We start from the raw sequence: 22,889 nt of genomic DNA on the forward strand, positions 1-22,889 counted from the left end.
AAATTTCTGCACATCTATTCTGCAATCATCCTTCCTTCCAAAAATTGTGTCCCTGATGTAGTCTGAGCAAGATAAAAAATTGTGCTGGTATTGAGCTTGCTCTACCCATTCAAAGCCTTGCACATCTCAATAAAATCCTCGTCACAGGTGCCTAAGCACTGCAATTTGCAGAACTGAAACTCTTTCCTGGCAGGAGCACCCTTTTGTTCCTCTCACTAATTTTGCTGCCTTCTCTGTACCCATTCCAACAGATCCACACCCTTCCAAAAATGAGGCTTCCAGAACTGTGTGCAATAATCAAGGTGTGGTCTAACCATTGCCTTATACAATCAGTTAATCACCTTATCGCCACTGGAAAACTTCTTGTATATCATTAACAAAATCTCATAAGCTCTCCTGGCAGCTTGACTACATTGCTCAGAGAAGTTCATGTTTGGCAGCACACTTATCCTCAGGTCTTTTTCATTTTCCATTACACCGATCATTGCCATGCAGTGCACCGACTTGAACAGACTTGAAGGATGGTTAGAAATGTGGCAACTATTGGCAGTTGTTGGCATTAAAAATAGTAGAGGAAAGAAATTGATTGGGAATTATAATATGGACAGATATGAAGTTCTCTAGGCAGTGAATTGGTCGATGATTTATCAAACAAATAGTCTGGAGAATTAAGGTGGTAATAATCCCATTCTATAAAGCAATAAGACTGCACTTGGAATCTGTGTCCACAGCATGGAAACCTCACCTTAAGAAAAAAAAAAAAAAAAAAACTCAGTTTCTCCAAAGAGTCCAAAGATGGGCAACCCAGATGGTCAGATATTCAAATGGGTGACAATATTGAGTTAAAACTGATTGTGTGAGTTAAAGAGGTTGTCAACTTGGCACCTCAGAATGCTAATTGAGGTCTGCCAGTCTCTGAGTTGGATGGTCAAGTGAATTAGGGCAAAATTTTTACTGTTATAAAGGATTTCAGGACCATAAATTCAAATTAAGTTTAGATTTGATTGCAGAAAGTATTCTTTTAGCCAATGAGTTATTGATTACTGGAACAAGTTACCACTGTGATTAGTTGAAGCTCATCTTGGAGAAATTTAAAGGTCAACTGTATAGTTATCTTGTGACAAGGGAAGCACACAGTCTATTTTCTTATGTACTTTTTATATATTTTGTTTTTATCTATTTCTTGATATTTTTATTGTTATTTTTATTTACATATTATTTCGTTCTTTTCATTATTTTGTTTATTATAATTTTATTTTATTTTTATTTTTTGCCTGGTGTGGCAAAAGCCTGTGGCTATGTGTATAATAATATTATTTATTCACATAAAATCTCCCTTTACATTAAAACACGTATTAGTATTACTACTATTGGCAACGTGAGAAGGAAGTAAAGTTTAAAGGGCACTAACGAAAAAAAAAAAAAAATAATAATTAACTTAATTTCATATTCCTTTCAAAAATTTGTTCAAACCTTCTTTAAATCTATTCAAATTATCAACTACCACTACATTAGGTGTGGAAGTTTATTTGGCTGAAAGCAGATTTCCATATGTCTATAGTAATTGCTTTCCAATTTAAATTTATGCCTCCTTGAGTGTCTCATCTGAGAAAAGGTAAAGATGCCATCAGCATTTAGTTTTCTTAATCATTTTAAGCATTATATGCTTCACTTAGGATTCTTACATGTAGAATGCAGTTGGCCACTTAACTGAAACAGCAGGGGACATGCAGCTTAAACTTCTCACTGGCTATGGACACATGAAAGTAGTTGACAAGCACAACTTCTCAGTATTTGGTCCTTGAGGTTGTCACAGATATTCTCTGATATGCCAGACAATCTGTACTACCTGGGAGTCTAAAATGCTGATGGAACTGATATTCGGGTGACATTCAAGTCAAGTGGATCCAAGTTCAGTGAAGTTCGGATGGTCTGTGACAGCTAAATCCTCTGCTTACACCTTCACAATGGTGGGAATGTTAGTAACCCTGGGTATAACCTCCATGCATAAGCACTGTGGGTGACCACACAGGTGTGAGCCAACGTAAGCAGGGGTCGAAGTATGGTGTCCACACCAAACGGAGGTATGCTGCCCCTCTATGTTACCAGGCAATACTAGGTAGTAGATGACTCATCAACCAGTGCAATACCACAACTGTGCTTATTGGAGGCTTGAAGTGGTGGAACCCATGTTTAGTTTCCAGAGCTAAGTTCCGGTCAACTGTTCCCCATCTCTTCCATCATGCAGTATGACTGATGACTTTTGAGGCTTATGATGAACATCATGGCGAGATCCAATCTTCCTTACATTTCGTGGGTACGGCTCTAAAATTGTGTTCGCAGGCCGGCCACTAGTTAGTACACTGGACCGAACTTATTGATAACTCTTTAGGTGGTTTCCGGATCAGCTAACGTATAATCTTGTTCTCTACTCTGCTAGATAGTGCCTGGAGGGAGTCCAAGTAGTGTTTATGCGGGGAGCATTGTTGAGGCCATGTTATGTCAAGGATCTGGGTATATTCTTACCATGTGTAAGAATGTACGCCATATCCAAAAATTTCATTACTTCATACAGCATGTCCCCTCCCCCCCACACACACTTTTTCTTACTATTGAATACACCATGAATTATCAAACTACTAAAGTAAGCTTATCTTCAAAAAGAACTAAACCTCCCAAAAACTTCTAGTTCATTTCACAAATATATATGGTCTCAATTCTAATCTCAATGATGTCCATTTCCACTTGAAGTCTTGCCAAGCTCCACATACTTTTTCTGACATAATCTCAGTTATTGGTTGATTCAACTACTGTTCATCTCAGTTGCCCAAATTATTCGTTATATGATTCCTTTCCCCTCAAAGGTGGTACTTGTGCTTATGTCCGTTCCAATATTCCCTGTCAGAGACTAGGTAATTTGGAATCTCCTCTCTTCGATTTTCCCTGGCTTAAAATTTCTCTACCTCATTGTGTCAAATTCATCTGTTGTCTCTACCGTTCTCCCATCCACTAATCACTTGGAGCTCTTTGACTTCCTCTCTTTTCAACTTGACTTTCTCCAGTCCAGCTTTCCTAACAGTGAGGTAATTTTCCTTGGTGATTTTAATGTTCACAATTCCAGCCGGCTTCCATTTTCTAGTCACACTGACCCAGCTGGTTGAGATGCTGAGGTATTTGCAGTTACTAATGACCTTGCACAGATTGTTCATTTACCTACAAGAATACCGGACAATCCTAACCATACAGCCAACACACTTGATCTTTTTCTCACAAGCAACCTTTCTAAGTACACGGTCGAAGTGAGTGGTCCGTTAGGCGCCTCAGATCACAACTTGGTGATTGTCTCTTCTGCAATGGATTCTTTATCTCATGGCTGTTCCCAGCCTCATGTTGTTTGGCATTACAAGAACTCAAAGTGGGATGACCTGTGAGATTTGTTTTCTCCTTTTCCTTGGTTGGATTACTGTTTCAAAACTTCTGATGTCAGCGTTTGCTCATATCATGTCAGTGAAATTATTCTTGTCGGAATGGAATCCTTTATTCCACACTCCACTTTAAAATCTCCTCCTTTATCTAAACCTGGGTTTTCCAATAAATGTGCAAAGGCTGTTCAAGAGAAAAAAGTTGCATATCGTAATTGGCTTGTTTGCAGTGTTTCATTTTCTGCCTACCCCAAAGCTTGCAACAATTGTAAAGCAGTTACCAATCAGTCCAAACTAGATTTTGAGCAGGCTAAGAGTAGAAAACTTGCTTCTTGCCCTAATGGTAGCCAAGCATTCTGGTCTCTTGCCAAAGCTATTGGCCATAACATTTGCCCATCTTTGCTCCCACCTCTGTCAAAACCAGATGGTTAAGTTGTCACTTCAGCCAAGGATAAAGCTGACCTGCTAGCATCCCATTTTTCTTTCAACTCATGTATTAATGATCTTGGTAAAACACCTCCCACCATTCCCAACATGCTCCATTCGTGACCCGGCTAGCCGGGTGGGTAAAGTGCCTGCCTGGCAACCCAAAGGTCGCGGGTTCGATTCCCGCCTCTGGCTTGGATCAAAGTACTGCAAAAATCTTGTTGGGAGGTGCATTATGCCCATAGAAGCCTATGCGCCAACAACTACCAAAAAAAAAAAAAAAAAAAGCTTCATTCAATGCCTCCTGTGGTCTTCCGTCAGAAGGATGTCGACAAATCTTGATGCTAAGAAAGCTCCAGGTCCTGATGGTATTTCTCCACTTGTTCTCAAAACCTGTGCTCCTGAACTTACTCCTGTTCTTTGCCGCCTCTTTTCAATTTCTTATTCCAAAGGTGTTTTTCCTTCTTCTTGTAAATTTACTCATATCCAGCCAGTTCCCAAAAAGAGTGACAAATCCCTCCCATCCAATTATCGTCCCATTGCAATTACTTCTACTTTTTTTAAAGTAATGAAAAAATCAATTAACCGCCAACTCTTAAAACTACCTAGAAACCTGTCTGATCAATCATCGCCAGTATGGATGCTGTCTGTGTTGATCCACTGGTGATATTCTGGCTTATGTTACACATTTATGGACAAATTCAATGGAAAAGTTTGATGAAATACAAACAGTTGCTCTTGACATCTCAAAGGCTTTCGATCGTGTTTAGCATAAAGGTCTTCTAAACATGCTTTCATCTTATGGTTTGCCAACTGTTTTTTGTAATTGGTTATCCAGTTTTTTCTCTGATCGCACACTGTGGGCGATGGTAGATGGCTCTCTGTCTTCTGACTTCTCCACTAATGCTCGTGTCCCCCAAGATTCAGTTCTTTCCCCCTACACTTTTCCTCTTGTATATTAATGACCTTCTTCCGTTTACTGGAAATCCTATCCATAGTTTTGCCGATGATATCACATTGCATTCCACTTTCCATTTTGAGAAACCTTGCAAGCATGGTACCAAGTACTATAGGTTCTAATACCTCTCATGTTTGGGGTTTTCATAAAAGAAAAAAAAAAAAAAAACACAGTTAGGTAGGTTTTGTGGACACCATTGAATTGCAGAACGTTAATCCCTTTTGCTCTCTCAGGTAAACTGGTATCCTAAAAAAACTGACCACTAAATTGCCAAACAAACAATACTTCCTGGAATTCACGTATGTCCACTAAATTTCAGCTGAAAACATATCAGAAATAAATAATTATTAGGGAAACATAGGGAAGAGAGTGATTTTCTAATACCCATCCTAGGACATATCAATAAAATGTTCATTTGAACGAGCACTGAAATAATTAGAAGTGGAAAGGACAAATATTTATTGCAAGGAAACAATTTTAAATTTCTGGGGGACAAAAAGTTAAAAAGTGGCTTTAGAAGCTACTTTTTATGTATATGTATTTAAATATATGTATTTAAATCTTTGATGTTGGGGAAATTTATCCTCAAGGTGAAGTCACAATGAAACCGGTTGATTTAGTTGGAAATTGTAGAGTATATTGTATATAGAGAGTATATAGTATACAGTAAACCTCCGCTATTCGTGGTTTCGCGGTCGCTGATTTAATGTAAAATGAAACCTAAAAAATTTGAATTTTAAAGTGCCGTGAACATTTTCCGCAATAAAAAAACATTGGTGTGGCGAAAATTATCTTTCCCAGTCAAAACAGCGCTCAGTGGGCGGGGGGGGGAGACAAAATCGCGAGTGTGGATGTTTCTCGCTAATCCTTGTTCAGTATGTGTTATGCGCTTGTCATGGAAGGCTTCATTGTTTGCTTTTAATTTATATGTATATAAATTGAATAAATTTATAAATTGATATGCTTACAAAAGTGATAAATCTACCATTTTGCAGTGTAAAACAGTCTTTTTCGAGTGTGTTAACGGAAGAAAATGACTTTATTGTGGACAAGTTCTTTCTAACCCGTACAAAAATATGGCTACAAATAACAAGGGAAATGTGAAAATATCAAAGGAGGTGATGACATTAGCGAATAAAATTGAGTTATTAGACAAAATTTCTAATGGTGAAAGTGTCTCCTGACTCACTAATTGTTTCAAAAATTTTCTCTGTAACTCATGATGTTAAATTCGATTTTAACTCAAAATAAAATTCCGTTAAGTTTACTCATCATTCGTGAAAAGGCAAAACTCCTTTATCAACACTTTAGCGAAACTGGTGATAGCACTGGCGGGATAAGCTTTTTAGCTAGCAGAGGTGCTGGTTTGAAAGATTTGTTTGAAATTTCTAATAAATATTACATTTAATATTATATTATTTCTTATTTTCATTTTGATGCCATATGCTTGCATTTCACTGTGTGCATAGTCATATTATGAAGTTACATATAATACATACGTAGACAAAATTTTAGACCAGTTTTTCTTATATATTTCATACTTTGGAACGGAACCCCTTTATTACTACTTTGGGAGCCATAACTCAGTATTCGCGTTTTCAGTATTTGCGGCATTTCTCAGGAACGTAACCCCCACGAATAGCAGAGGCTTACTGTATATATACAGTAGAAAAAGTAGAGTATAAGTCGAATATATAGTGATTTTTAAATTTATCAAAGAGAAGCTAAAAAAAAGTGGCAAAGTCTTCTTAAGCCCCACACACACACACACACACACACACACACACACACACACACACACACACAGTTAACCCTTGAATAACGTGGGGATTAGAGGAGCTGACCCCCCCCCCATGCAGTCGAAAATCCACATATAACTTTTGACTCCCCAAAAACTTAACTACTAATAGCCTACTGTTGACCGGAATAAAGTAAGTTCAAGAAAATAAAATGTTATTAAGAAAATCATAAGGAAGAGAAAATACATTTACAGTACTTTACTGTATTTATCGATACCATAAGTTTACATTATCTGTTTACAAGATGAATCGTCTCTCTGTCAGTACCTTCATCAATATTATCTTATATGATACAAAACACTGTAGATGTTATATCTATTACTAACACTAGACATCAAAAATGAAAAGATAATGTGAAAAAGAAATTCGTATTTATTTACAGGTATAACGATTCGTGCATTAATAATGAAGAAGCAGCAGCATGATTGCTTTATGATAGCATAGCCTATACTCTATGACACAAAAGCATCTCATACATTCTTGCCGTACAGTTATTAGATTTTCACACGAAGACACTCACACACATACACAATATAAGTTTATTAAGTGGAAGTGGATCGTCATAAAGGTCTTCATCCTCGTTGTCTTCACATTGAGTAGGCTGAGGAGGAAGAGGAAGGATTGGTCTTGCTGTCTCAGCGGTGGCAGAAGTGGAAGGGGTGGAAGGAGAGGCAGGCACACTCCATGGTAACTTTACGGAAATACGTCGTAATTTCTGTCTGACTTTTTTGCTATTTCATTTCTCCAAAAATGTTTTTATATGGTACCAATCCTTCTTCCATTCTTTGCTTTAATTTCAGTGCCCGTATCATAGAAGGGTCCATGTCGTAAAAGGAGTCAAAAGCAGTGTTGAATAATCGGAACCCTTCTGCCAGATTGTCTAATGTCAATTTGTTTTCTGGCACTTCTTCTTCTACGTCTTCTTCCTCATCATCTGGCACTAGTTCAGAAGCACTCATCTCCATCAAGTCATCTTCTGTTAATTCCTCTGGTGTGGTGTGTATTAGCTCTTGAATTTCTCAAAGATCCATATCTTGAAACTCTTCACCCCCACCCTTTTCACCATGTCCACAATCTCTTTCATGATTTCCTTGATTGGCTCTGTCGTAAATCCTGTGAAGTCATACACAACATCTGGACACAGTTTTCTCCAACAGGAATTTAATGTTTCGGGCTTGATGGCTTTCATGGCTGTTTTCTATAACAACGATGGCATCTTCAATGGTGTAATCCTTCCAGACTTTCATGATGTTCTCTCCATTGGGGGTTCTCTTCCATTGCGTTGACAATCTTTTCCATGGAGTACCATATGTAATGAGCCTTAAAGGTCCTTATGACCCCCTGATTTAGAGGCTGAATTAGATACATTGTGTTTGGGGGCAAGTAGACCACTTTGACTCGATGCCTTCGGTGTTGAACTCATGGAGTTCTGTTGGCCAGGGACATTGTCCAATATCAAAAGAACTTTAAAAGGCAGTCCCTTACTGGCACGGTACTTCCTGACTTCTGGGACAAAGCATCGATGGAACCAATCCAGAAAAAGGGTTTTTGTTGTCCAGGCTTTCTTGTTGTTCAACCAAAAGACTGGCAGCTGGTGTTTATCTTTTCCCTTCAAGGCTCGGGGGTTAGCAACTTTATAGATAAGGGCAGTCCTGATCATAAACCCGACTGCATTTGCACAAAACAATAGAGTTAGCCTTCTAACTCTACTGATGCTCGCTTCTCTTCCTTACTAATAAATGTCCTTTGTGGCATTTTTTCCCAGAATAGGGAACTTTCATCTGCATTAAAAACCTGTTCAGACAGATATCCTTTCTCCTCAATGATTTTCTTAATGGCGTCTGGGAACTTGTCTGCTGCCTCTTTGTTGGTAGAAGCTGCTTCTCCTGTTATCTTGACATTTTTTAAGCCAAACCTCTTTCTAAAATTATCAAACTATCCTTTGCTGGCATTAAATTCTCCAGCTTTAGATCCTTCACCTTCCTTTTGTTTTAAGTTGTCATATAATGATTTTGTTTTTTCTCGAATCATATTGGAGTCTATAGGTATGCCTTTCTTATAGCAATCTGGAACCCACATAAAAGTTGCATTTTCAATATGAGATAAAAAGGTATTTTGCAAAAAGTGCAAGGTTTTTGCGCCTGCTGGTGTAGCTGCAGCGACGGTTTCATGAATTTCCTTTTCTTTTTTTAAAATAGTCCTTAGGCTGGATCCATTTATCTTGAAATGGCAGGCAAGTGCAGCTGCAGACCTCAATTTACGGTACATATCAAGCAATTAAACTTTTTCTTGTAATGTCATAAGTTTTCTCTGCTTCTTGGGAGCACTTCCAGCATAACTAGTGGCACTTCATATGGGTCCCTTGGTGTTATTCAAGGTTTACGGTATTGCACTAAACACGATGAAAAATACACGAGAACTGCATATTTTTTGAGTGATCAATTTTTACTATAATACGCAATTTACTGGAGAGACAAACTGCTCACGCAGAGATGATTAACATCACATGGCGTTTTAAGCAGATACTCACAACACTTGAGCTCACTGCAGTAGCAACAGGAAGTGGCTACGAAATTATTACAGTAGTACAAAAAATTATGATATTAGGGTTCCCCGTAAAATGGTTACATCTATCCATATATTTATTTGTCTGTAAATTGCTTGTGTTCTCTGGTCGATTTGCCTGTTTGCTGGACGAAAAAATCCCAGTTTCTGGGGAAAATTCCTTGTTATCTACACCTGAGACCGACTAACTCAGCCACAGAGTGAAATACGCCCACTAAAATTCTTTTCATCATCGACGGGATTTTAACCCAGGCCTTTTTCACCCGGTGTAGGGAGGACTGTGGTGATATCACTGTGCTACCCACGCAGACATTACAGTAGTAAAGTATGTACTACAGTTAATTTTATGCAGTTATGATTTAATACTGCATCTTTACTTTTGTTTACATTTCTCTCAACTGCGAATGGCGGCATGTATGGTCTGTAAGTGTTTGTGTGCATAAGTTTTAATAAATTTTAACTTTTTATAATAGACTAGCCATAGGCTATCCATTTTTAAAACAGGATACAATTATTAGGTTGTTAATTCATCTCATACTATTTACTTAATGATTTTTTTTTTTTGTACTTTTTACTTTTTTCTTCTCTCGAGTTTATACACACATTGCCTCCTGTGCAAATATCAAAAATTAAGCTATTATATACAAATATATATATATTATTCTTTTGTAATATGATAGTTCATGCCGTATTTTATTTATAATTATAGTAGTTTTATTTAATTTAATTTCTTACTAGCTTTTTCTGTTGTCCCAGTAGCTGTTTTAGCAATGCATGGGTACAAACAGAGTACATATTATTATTCTTTTGTCTTATCTTTGTGGTTTGTTATTCTTTTGTATTAATTTTGTTAATTACAGGTGTTTTTTACACATAGGTATTTTAGTAAATACATAACTGTTCTTTACGATAGCCGAATCTCGGTTATCTTAATTTACCATGGCCTATACATTTAGGATTTTTCAACTTGTTACGTATTGCTAAAGAAATTGTCATACAATTATTAATGAAAAACTATAGCAATAAGCAAATTATCAATACTACTTTATAATATTATATTAAACATTCTTATACATTTCAGTATTACATCACATGTACGTCAATCCCCTACTTCATCGGGTGCTTTGAGAGGATTGACAGTCCATTCGATGTAATGCATTTCTTACTTACCCGTTTCTGTTTGTATCTATCACAGCTTTGCTATTTTTTCAGTACTAAATTCTAATTTTTGAACCCTTGTTAATATTATTCCTAATTGTTATTAGTTCAAATATACCAGTAAAATCATGGAAGACAAATTAAAAAACATCACCAAAGAAATTAAAAACCCCAGAATTATCAACAACAACAAAGAATATTTGGACTTTTTAAAAGAACAAAACAACAATATTAGAAGTATAAACACATACGACTTCAAAAACCTCTTTACAAGCATATCGCACGACAACCTAATAGAAGTACTACAGAAATATTACCAAAAATATCACAGCATACTACAATGCAAAAAACAATACTGGAATGACCTCACAAAAATCAGCGTCAAAGGAAACTACATTCTAATGGGAGGCAAAGTGTATATACAATGCAGGGGGATAGCTATGGGATCCAGCAGTTCTTGTGCCATGGCTAACCTCTACCTGCACTATTATGAAAGTAAAATTACGGACAGTTTAAAATTCTACAGATACATTGATGACGTAATCGTGTTCAACCATGACAACTTTATAAACGTAGCAAAGAACAATTACCCAGCAGACCTTAAAATTGAATGTACAAATCCGGATAACAACCAAAAAGCTGTCTACTTAGACAGCGAAATAGCCATCCACCCAGACAAAATATATACACATCACCATGATAAAAGAGATCATTTTAATTTCGAAACAATAAAACTCACACACTGGGAAAGTAACATAGCAAAGCATATACATGGTAATACTATAAGAAATCAGACAAACAGAATATTGCAAATATGCAACAATATGAATAGTGGAAAAATAGCTATTAAAAAACTCATTATAACGCTGGATAGAAACAAAATTCCCAAAAAATACAGTAGATATCACGTAAGAACTGCCATATACGCAAATGTTAGAAAACACCATCCCAATGTAGACCCATATACTTTTATCAAAAGCCAACTAAAAATATAATAGTAATTACTCAGAAGAGTAACCCCTTATTTACTAGGTTTATTGCACCCAGGCGAGGCTCGTCGCCTGACTGCACTACGACCTATTGCCAAAATTAACCCCCCCCTCCCATAGTAAGAGGCTGTATATATGTATATAGTTTGTCCTCAGGACAAACAAGTGCTTTTACGCCTTGGAAAAGCGGTACCGGCACTGTCCGAGGTAAGGCATAAAATAAATGTAAAAATAATGTAAATACACAACTAAGTTAAGTAAAGTAAATTCATTGAACCAACCACCAAAACACAATAATAGACCTTGGCCTTAATATCGGGGACTTCGGCCAACGCACCATCTGCACATATGTGAAACGTTAACGCGACAGGGCCATAAAAACAGCGCCATAGGGATGGCCATCCATAAAACCAGTTAAAAGTGGGAAATTTTTCCTTATTTCGACTCTACGACCTCCACAGAAACACATCAAGTAGGATGGGAAACTTTCCTTTTTCGACACTACGACCTCCGCTTAAACACATCAAGTGAGTAAAGTTATTGCAATATTTTTATTAAAAAACTTACCCGTTGGGCTTTGTGTATTCTATCACAGTTGCTCGTAGATGATGGGAAATTAATTTGGTTAATTATAAAAAAAGAATTTAACTAATAACAATTAGGAATAATATTAACAAGGGTTCAAAAATTAGAATTTAGTACTGAAAAAATAGCAAAGCTGTGATAGATACAAACAGAAACGGGTAAGTAAGAAATGCATTACATCGAATGGACTGTCAATCCTCTCAAAGCCCCCGATGAAGTAGGGGATTGACGTACATGTGATGTAATACTGAAATGTATAAGAATGTTTAATATAATATTATAAAGTAGTATTGATAATTTGCTTATTGCTATAGTTTTTCATTAATAATTGTATGACAATTTCTTTAGCAATACGTAACAAGTTGAAAAATCCTAAATGTATAGGCCATGGTAAATTAAGATAACCGAGATTCGGCTATCGTAAAGAACAGTTATGTATTTACTAAAATACCTATGTGTAAAAAACACCTGTAATTAACAAAATTAATACAAAAGAATAACAAACCACAAAGATAAGACAAAAGAATAACAAATATATATATATATATATATATTTGTGTGTAATCATATAAATTAGAATAAAGTTATATAATGAAATAAAATAATGCCAGCAGTACGGCAAGACAAGAGCGAAAAAACAAAATTAAACTTAAATTCAAATTAAACAGGAAGGGAAGAGAAATGTAACAAGAGTAAAAATATTGCAGCGAAAACTCTAAATTAATTTAGAAAATTTAAATATACAAATAATCATTCTTCGAAATTTAAAAGCCAATTAAATGAAATTTAGCGGTGCCCCCTCTGATGGGCACCAGGTCCAAATTTATGTGAAATATCACCAAACAGAGATTTAAACTGCTACAACAAAACCAAACAAAACAAAAATAGACTGACCATTATGCCCCATCTCAACAGAGGACCACAAGGCCAATAATGGTCAGGGAATCGCTGCATTTCGAACGCTAAACAAATCACCGCAAAGGAGAAACGATCGCAAGATCAGTCCGCCACACCGATCCCCAGATCGAATCGCCAATGCAGGGAATTGAACAGCGGTGGTCCTGATGCAGCGAAAATCAAAGATAGAACAGACATTAGCACTCCAGTGCAAAGCCACACTACTGACAAAAGCAAATTTAACCCGTTTATATAAATGAATAATGAACTATAGATGGCAGTACAGGCGCAGCGTTAGCAATTCGCCCAATACTATCATGTGACATAATTAGATTTAAATAATGTTAGAAAAGGAATATTACATAATAAAAAAAGGAGGGTACAGCACACATCAGGGGCAGCAAAACGCATAATCCTCTACATGATGCTTGAAATATAATCATATAAATTAGAATAAAGTTATATAATGAAATAAAATAATGCCAGCAGTACGGCAAGACAAGAGCGAAAAAACAAAATTAAACTTAAATTCAAATTAAACAGGAAGGGAAGAGAAATGTAACAAGAGTAAAAATATTGCAGCGAAAACTCTAAATTAATTTAGAAAATTTAAATATACAAATAATCATTCTTCGAAATTTAAAAGCCAATTAAATGAAATTTAGCGGTGCCCCCTCTGATGGGCACCAGGTCCAAATTTATGTGAAATATCACCAAACAGAGATTTAAACTGCTACAACAAAACCAAACAAAACAAAAATAGACTGACCATTATGCCCCATCTCAACAGAGGACCACAAGGCCAATAATGGTCAGGGAATCGCTGCATTTCGAACGCTAAACAAATCACCGCAAAGGAGAAACGATCGTAAGATCAGTCCGCCACACCGATCCCCAGATCGAATCGCCAATGCAGGGAATTGAACAGCGGTGGTCCTGATGCAGCGAAAATCAAAGATAGAACAGACATTAGCACTCCAGTGCAAAGCCACACTACTGACAAAAGCAAATTTAACCCGTTTATATAAATGAATAATGAACTATAGATGGCAGTACAGGCGCAGCGTTAGCAATTCGCCCAATACTATCATGTGACATAATTAGATTTAAATAATGTTAGAAAAGGAATATTACATAATAAAAAAAGGAGGGTACAGCACACATCAGGGGCAGCAAAACGCATAATCCTCTACATGATGCTTGAAATATAATCATATAAATTAGAATAAAGTTATATAATGAAATAAAATAATGCCAGCAGTACGGCAAGACAAGAGCGAAAAAACAAAATTAAACTTAAATTCAAATTAAACAGGAAGGGAAGAGAAATGTAACAAGAGTAAAAATATTGCAGCGAAAACTCTAAATTAATTTAGAAAATTTAAATATACAAATAATCATTCTTCGAAATTTAAAAGCCAATTAAATGAAATTTAGCGGTGCCCCCTCTGATGGGCACCAGGTCCAAATTTATGTGAAATATCACCAAACAGAGATTTAAACTGCTACAACAAAACCAAACAAAACAAAAATAGACTGACCATTATGCCCCATCTCAACAGAGGACCACAAGGCCAATAATGGTCAGGGAATCGCTGCATTTCGAACGCTAAACAAATCACCGCAAAGGAGAAACGATCGCAAGATCAGTCCGCCACACCGATCCCCAGATCGAATCGCCAATGCAGGGAATTGAACAGCGGTGGTCCTGATGCAGCGAAAATCAAAGATAGAACAGACATTAGCACTCCAGTGCAAAGCCACACTACTGACAAAAGCAAATTTAACCCGTTTATATAAATGAATAATGAACTATAGATGGCAGTACAGGCGCAGCGTTAGCAATTCGCCCAATACTATCATGTGACATAATTAGATTTAAATAATGTTAGAAAAGGAATATTACATAATAAAAAAAGGAGGGTACAGCACACATCAGGGGCAGCAAAACGCATAATCCTCTACATGATGCTTGAAATATAATCATATAAATTAGAATAAAGTTATATAATGAAATAAAATAATGCCAGCAGTACGGCAAGACAAGAGCGAAAAAACAAAATTAAACTTAAATTCAAATTAAACAGGAAGGGAAGAGAAATGTAACAAGAGTAAAAATATTGCAGCGAAAACTCTAAATTAATTTAGAAAATTTAAATATACAAATAATCATTCTTCGAAATTTAAAAGCCAATTAAATGAAATTTAGCGGTGCCCCCTCTGATGGGCACCAGGTCCAAATTTATGTGAAATATCACCAAACAGAGATTTAAACTGCTACAACAAAACCAAACAAAACAAAAATAGACTGACCATTATGCCCCATCTCAACAGAGGACCACAAGGCCAATAATGGTCAGGGAATCGCTGCATTTCGAACGCTAAACAAATCACCGCAAAGGAGAAACGATCGCAAGATCAGTCCGCCACACCGATCCCCAGATCGAATCGCCAATGCAGGGAATTGAACAGCGGTGGTCCTGATGCGGCGAAAATCAAAGATAGAACAGACATTAGCACTCCAGTGCAAAGCCACACTACTGACAAAAGCAAATTTAACCCGTTTATATAAATGAATAATGAACTATAGATGGCAGTACAGGCGCAGCGTTAGCAATTCGTCTGTTCTATCTTTGATTTTCGCTGCATCAGGACCACCGCTGTTCAATTCCCTGCATTGGCGATTCGATCTGGGGATCGGTGTGGCGGACTGATCTTGCGATCGTTTCTCCTTTGCGGTGATTTGTTTAGCGTTCGAAATGCAGCGATTCCCTGACCATTATTGGCCTTGTGGTCCTCTGTTGAGATGGGGCATAATGGTCAGTCTATTTTGGTTTTGTTGTAGCAGTTTAAATCTCTGTTTGGTGATATTTCACATAAATTTGGACCTGGTGCCCATCAGAGGGGGCACCGCTAAATTTCATTTAATTGGCTTTTAAATTTCGAAGAATGATTATTTGTATATTTAAATTTTCTAAATTAATTTAGAGTTTTCGCTGCAATATTTTTACTCTTGTTACATTTCTCTTCCCTTCCTGTTTAATTTGAATTTAAGTTTAATTTTGTTTTTTCGCTCTTGTCTTGCCGTACTGCTGGCATTATTTTATTTCATTATATAACTTTATTCTAATTTATATGATTATATTTCAAGCATCATGTAGAGGATTATGCGTTTTGCTGCCCCTGATGTGTGCTGTACCCTCCTTTTTTTATTATGTAATATTCCTTTTCTAACATTATTTAAATCTAATTATATTTGTGTGTGTATATATATATATATAGGCTACGCAGTTCGTCTGAGAGTTTTTTTTTTCAAATTGTTGCAAATTTCCAAAAAATTTTCCAATGTATTTATTGAAATAAAATCCACGTATAAGTGGACCTGTGCAGTTCAAACCCATGTTGTTCAAGGGTCAACTGACTGTGTGTATGTGTGTATATATATGATATTCCTGTTTGAATATAGTTTCTGTCTTTTGTCCCATATTGGTCATCTAATTGGTTATCACCTTCGAAATTAAAGCTTCGGTGTCTGTGCCAGAAACAGTGACCAAAATAAGATTCATTTCAGCAAGCAGGGATTTAACACAACCATCACTAACCAATTTTGGCGCCTCCGTAGCCAGGTGGGAAGGAGCAGCAGTGCATAGCACACGCTTCTTGATTAGACCGGGGTTCGAGCCCGTCACCACCAAATACGGAGAATGCGGAAAGGTCAGGGAATGACCACCGCATATCCCGGAGCAATATGGCCTTAGTTGCTAATGCTCCTAAAAACCAAATAACAAACAAACAAACAAACTAACCAATTTTGATATATTTTTACTGTGCCCATTAACTTTGATGTGACGGATTAAGGTGCTGATGCCCAGAAGGTGGGCCACTTGCATTTTACTGGTATATCTATTGATATTGGGGGATGGTGTTAATGGAATGCATGCAACACGTGTAGTTTTGTCTGATAATACTTTGGTTGAGATGGGGCGAGCAGAAAAATCTGCATTTCTGTTCGGGCACAATTCACTTGATTGGGGATGGGAGGGCAGGGGGAGAGGAATCACTTTGCATCAACAGTTTAATTATTAATCATAACCAGTATTTCATTTATTTATTTTTTTATTTTTTATTTTTTATTTTTTTCAGGACTGTGTTATTTGTATTATTAAGCTAAATACTTTGTTAAGCCACTTAATTTTTAAAATAATTAAGTTTCGTTTAATGCAAACTGCAGACGGGAAAACCTGGTTTAAACTGGAGATAGGAAATATAAAACTGGTGAGTGTTAGTAATACTGTCTTCTTAGGCCATGTGGAAAAATATAATAAAATATAACACACCATGAAAATGGCAATTTGTTTTAGAAAGTAAAACAGTATAAGAAACTTGAAAAAAATAAGTCATTTATTTACAAAAAATCAGTGATAATAAAATGCAATGTTGATCTTTTTAAATGAGATACAGAGTAAGTATAACTATAAAAACTAAAGTAATGAAAAATTAATTTTACATACAGCCAGGCCTTGAATAATGTGAGTTCAATTAACACATTTTTTTGTTACCGCTATTTGAAAAAATTATACCACTTTTCTCTTTACACGATGCAAATTTCCAATTAACACGATTTTTTTTATGTGATAGTTGAAAAGATTTGAATCACTCGCTAAGTTTACTACACGTCGGACGGGCAATAAAGAAGCATTTGCCCATTGCCCACCTCAGTGTGTTCCATCGGAAGAAGACGTGTTACTTGTTTGTCTCCCGCTAATAAAAGAATTTAAAAATTCTAATTTTAAATGCAGGATGCACGATGTGGAGTATCACTGTGTTTCCCTCAAAAAAATTCTAATTTTTAAATGAACCAGATCAAAATATTACCACAAAGGAGATAACAGTAAAAGAACTAGATGAAATCTTTCGTATCGCAGAGAACCTCAAAAAAAGAAAGAAAAGGTTTTAGGTTCTCTGTGATATTTATTTCACAAGGGCCTAGAGAAGATAGTTGTCAGCTATCGGAAATTGATTGATGAAAAAAAAAAAAAAAAAAGAAGAAAGCCAACACCAAATATTTCCGCAACAAATAGTTTCTTCATTCTATATTTTATGCCAAACTTTTTCAGTTCACGGCGCCCTTAGTGTCTCAGTAATTTTTTCACCCTGCCCTTTGGCTAAAAGAAATACCTAACAATTCCATTTATTAAGTAGTTAGGTCCAAACAACTTAATAAGTAATGTTGAAACTGTGAACTATCTCGAGCTAGTAGTTCACACGATGTTCGACAGATGTGGAGTATCGCTGTATTTACCTCAAAAATTTAAAATATTCCATGGTGCACAGTTTGGGAACCATTGTTTTATGCAATAAACATTTAATTCTATAATTATCTTTTACTTGCTATACAGTTAAAAAGTTATTTAAAAGGTATTTTTAAAATTCTTTATGGACATTCCTGAAGGTCGAGGACCAGTTATAATTTTTCCTAGTGATATTTCTAATATTTGATTAATGCGTTTCTGTTTTGTGCAATGCGCTTGTGAGTCGAATGATTTTCATTAATTGAGGCCAGCCTGTATTACAAAAGTTTCTTTGTTATCATACTGATTAATTTTTACTCAATGTTTTTTAAGATTTTGAAAAAAAAAGTCAACTAGCTTTGAAACAGTCATACTGATTCTTGGCGGGCACAGCACTATCATCCACCGTTTCACTGGGTGATAGTGCCCGCCGAGAATAAGGGAAAATAGTCTTCTCTGTTAGTAAAGCATTACTTATTCGAGTTAGTGCAATACATGGTAAATCGTTGTGAAGGATGAGCACAATATGAGATACAGATGAAATGATGCCTTTCACACTACGATCATAGTTTTTCTTTAAGAGTTGTCTATTGTGTATCTACACCGATATTATATAGCTATAGTAACGTATTTATGTATTCATAGCTGAGGAAGAGATACACAGAGTTGAAAGCTTCTGCAAGTATTTTATTTTATTTTATCAAAAGAAGGGGGCAAAGCCCCCCCTAGTATAATATTATATAAATAATTTTTTTAAATTATTATTTTTTTTCTTGTTTCAAGGGGAGAACCAAAAACATGGTATGGTGTACCTGGCGGTAAGGCAGAGGTTTTTGAGCAAACTATGAGGTCTGCAGCCCCAGAGCTATTTGAGTGTCAGCCAGATCTTTTGCATCAGTTAGTCACTATTATGAATCCAAATATTCTTACTACTTCTGGAGTTCCGGTTAGTTTTTTTCCCCTTTATGCATAATCTATGATAAATTTTTTAAAACTCTTAAATTTAATGATATTATTTATTGTTTATTCACACTGATTTGCAGTTTTAATGAAATAAACTGTTTACAGTAACTTCTGTTGTGAACAGTTCATGTTTTTAAATCAGTTTTTATGTATGATCATATGATATTACTTTTTATTGGACTGTTTTTTGTGCTTTTCAGCACAAACAATTTGTCCATTAAAAAGCCATTAAGTCAGAAAATAAAAATATTAGTGAAAATGTGGTGAGCCATTAATAATTAATACATTGTCATATGCGTCATTAAAAAAAGTTGAAAATGTAAATATTAGGCTGGCATCAATAAGTTTTTGGCATTTAGCACATAAGACTTGAAATTTTTACTAGTTAGTGATGCAGCCTAATAGGAAGAATCGTAAGGAATATGGAGTTCACTACTGAGCAGTATAACATCTTATAGTGCAGCGTGCATTTGAAGTGCGATTTGGTTCCAGCAAAGGTAAAGAAAAATCAACAATTTTGAGATTAATAAAGAAGTCTGAACAGTCTGATTCTATGATAGACAATAAGAAGTGCATTTTTAATGATAGGTTCATCTCTAAACAGTATCCTGGACAAGATGAGATTGAATACAGGCAGTTCTCGCTTTACGAGTTCCTGGGTTTACGAGTTTTTTTCCCCAAGTATCAAATATCAACAAAATCGAAAATATGAATGCTAATTACAAAAAAAGTTAAACAATCATAAATACCACATCCAAACCACGTGCTTAGCTATACAATACAGTATACCCCGCTTTACGATATTAATCAGTTCCAGTGACACCATCACATCGAGAAAACATCGTAATGTGAACACAATAACACATTGTTTTTCAGGAATTCGTTTCAAGATCTTGGAAGTTGAAATTTTGGCTGTATAGCGAAGGTCATGACCTTTGTTATACATTTTTGGTCATGAGCGTGGTTTGTAAATTGTATTAGTTACCAATTCAAATCATTAAAATGCACTACACTTTCATCGTTATCATATGTTCCGTTATAAGAATCAATTTTGAAGACCTTTGTGATATTTTTCTAAAGCACATTTCTGGGGGTCACTACCATAAAACAATAAAAACAATTTGCCCTTTCCAGTTTATTGGGCTTTTCTGTTAGTGCATCTAATTATAAACAGTTAGTAAAGTCGATCTTATTGCACCAATAGCTGGAATACTGTGGGTTTTTACGTTATTATGGTGAAATATGTTTCCCTTTATTGAAATCTTCAATCGTATAAAAAACAAATAAATTTTCAAAATCTTCTCTTCATTCCTTTTTTTAAAGCTTCCTAAACCTTTTACTCCACGCGAATCGTGTTAGTTACACGATTCAAAAATGCTTATGTATATCCAATTGTGAAATTTATAATTAAAAGAGAAGATTATCTTGGAAACAAACACCTCTTGAAGTATTTCTGAAGAAGACTACTCCTTATGCAACAAACCAAGTGCTGAGCCAATAATTAGTGATCAACAAGCGTGCATTTAGTTGATGATGAAGAATAAACATTCTTTAACATTTGTAAGTCATAAATAATTTCTCTATTATTATAATTTGCTTGATTTTACAGGCTACATTTTCATTTCTTTGGATAAATCAATCATTGTTTAAACATAAACTAATTAGTTAACTAATTTCATTGTTGATAACGTAACCCCTATTTTTAACATTGTCTATGGGAAATGAATTCCCGCTTTACGAGTGCGTGTTAGGAACAAATTTACTCGTAAAGTAGAGAACTACCTGTAGTCAGTCACTGACTTTAAATCCCCATGATGATTTTCTGTGTACATTCCTGAAGGCCAAATCACACACCATTGGAGAATTTATAGGTGAAAGCAGTTTCTGTTGTTGAGGATCTCTGAAGAAACTGGATGCAGTAAAGCTCATTGTGTGCAAATGATCTAGGGTAGAAAGGATCACGTTTAAATTTCTTTTTGCTTGAATAATAAACTCCCGGGTATTAAGTGTTTATTGACACTAAACTCAATAATACCAGCACAATACATGAAAAAATAGGGTATACTGTTACATTTTTTCTGGGTGATCCTGTATGTACCAGCCAAACCATTACTACAATGCTATAATATCACATTAGGCAACTTTCAGTACTATTGGCAATTTGCAATGGGAATTCCACTTATCTTTGGTGTGTTCAGGACAGATTATATGCAATTTTTGTCAAATTGTAATTTCCACTTCTAATGTGGTCAGAGATGAAAGATCCCATGTTATATTTGAGTTCTATTTTCATTATTTAAAATGAAGAAAATTAGGCTTCCTTATGAATGTTAAAAAAAAAAAAAAAAAAAAAAAAAAAAAACCACACACACACACAACAGGAAGCATCTGGTTTACTTTATACACTATTCAGTTATCTTGTGATAAAAGGCAAGAAATAATTGAAATTAAGTTCTTTATTCTGGTACTGTATTGGATAACGAGAATGAATAAAACCAATAAATAAAAATTACTTAGAATATTATTATTATCTAACTTACACTATACAGTGATGTTGGAAAATGTCATCCTTCTTTATTCAAAAAAACTTTTGGAATGCCTAAATCATTAAAAGGGCTGCATTCTGGAGATATTTTTGTTGAAACCAAGTGTAATATACACATAGAACAGTCCTCCAAGCCACTGCTATTGGAAGAAAGCCGATTATGGTAACACCTGACAAGACACTTAACTTATTCTAAGGCGTCATCTTGCAATGTTACCTCATTGAAATGTCTGAAGATGAGATCTGTTCTGAACTAAAAACTGAAGGAGTTGTAGCTGCAAAATGAATGTTCATGTGTAGGAATGGGAATCTAATCCACACTAAAAACCCTCATCTTTATCTTCAATTTACCATTGCCTCCTAATTAAATCAAAGCTGGATATCTTAACTGCCCAGTATAGTCGTACATACTAAATCCTTTAAGGTGCTTCAAGTACCAGAAGTATGACCACTTACAAATGGACTGTTGTGGGTTCTCTTGCATGCACCTTTTTTTAATGAAACCCCCAAACACGAGAGGTATTAGAACCTATAGTACTTAGTACCGTGCTTGGTTTGCAGGTTGAGAAGATATTTGTTGACTTTGGACATGAACTTCTGTAGACTGTAATGTACAGGAAACACATATGAAGGAAGGTTGTTCCAGAAAACGGCAGTTGAATGAATAAACAAGGAAGATGAAAAGTTGGTTCTGTGAGTTCGAAGTTGGACAGTAAATGGATGTTGGCTGGTGGTGGCACATGTTTGGACTGTTTTGGAAGAGAGAGCGGGAATTATAGAAACCAATTGAGAAGAATAGTGACCACGGAAGTATCCATTTAAAAGGCATGCAGCAGAAACAGTACGCCTATGAGACAGCGAGTGGAGAGACTCTGTTAGAGAGGAGTCATTAATTAACCTAACTGTCCTCTTCTGAATGGAATCTAGAAGCCTGAGTGAGGTTTTGGGGGCACCGCCTCAGATGTAGGAACAATATTCCATGGTAGGGCTGATTTGCGATTTGTACAGAGTGAACAGCTGTTTGGAAGAAAAGTAATTCCGAGAGCGAAAGAGAAAACCAAGTCTTTAGATGCAAAGAAAGCAATATTTGTAATGTGCCACAGAGATTAGAAGTCAGGGTAATCCCCAATGGAGAAATATTAACATGCCTAGAAATCGGATTGTCACCAAAGATAAGCATAGGAGCAAAAGAATACTTTTTGCTAGATATAAGACAAGACTGAGTTTTAGAATGCTTGAAATCAAGTAAGTTGTCTTTGCCCCATTGGAAAATTACCTGGAGGTCGGCATT

General features: G+C 35.7%; 1 protein-coding gene across 5 annotated transcripts in view; it reads left to right on the forward strand.

Moving 5' to 3' along the window:
- Kdm5 (Lysine demethylase 5) overlaps positions 1–22,889 on the forward strand; it is a 589,167-nt gene that overhangs the window by 215,668 nt on the left and 350,610 nt on the right. For all 5 annotated transcript variants that reach the window (XM_090384917.1, XM_090384920.1, XM_090384918.1 and 2 more), the window contains one exon: positions 18,874–19,036. In XM_090384917.1, coding sequence (XP_090241043.1) covers positions 18,874–19,036 — 163 coding nt within the window. The remainder of the gene's footprint in view (positions 1–18,873; positions 19,037–22,889) is intronic.

Source organism: Mastigoproctus giganteus, chromosome 11 (genome assembly GCF_048544385.1).
Source record: "Mastigoproctus giganteus isolate SK-2022 chromosome 11, ASM4854438v1, whole genome shotgun sequence".
Lineage (NCBI taxonomy): Eukaryota > Metazoa > Arthropoda > Arachnida > Uropygi > Thelyphonidae > Mastigoproctus > Mastigoproctus giganteus.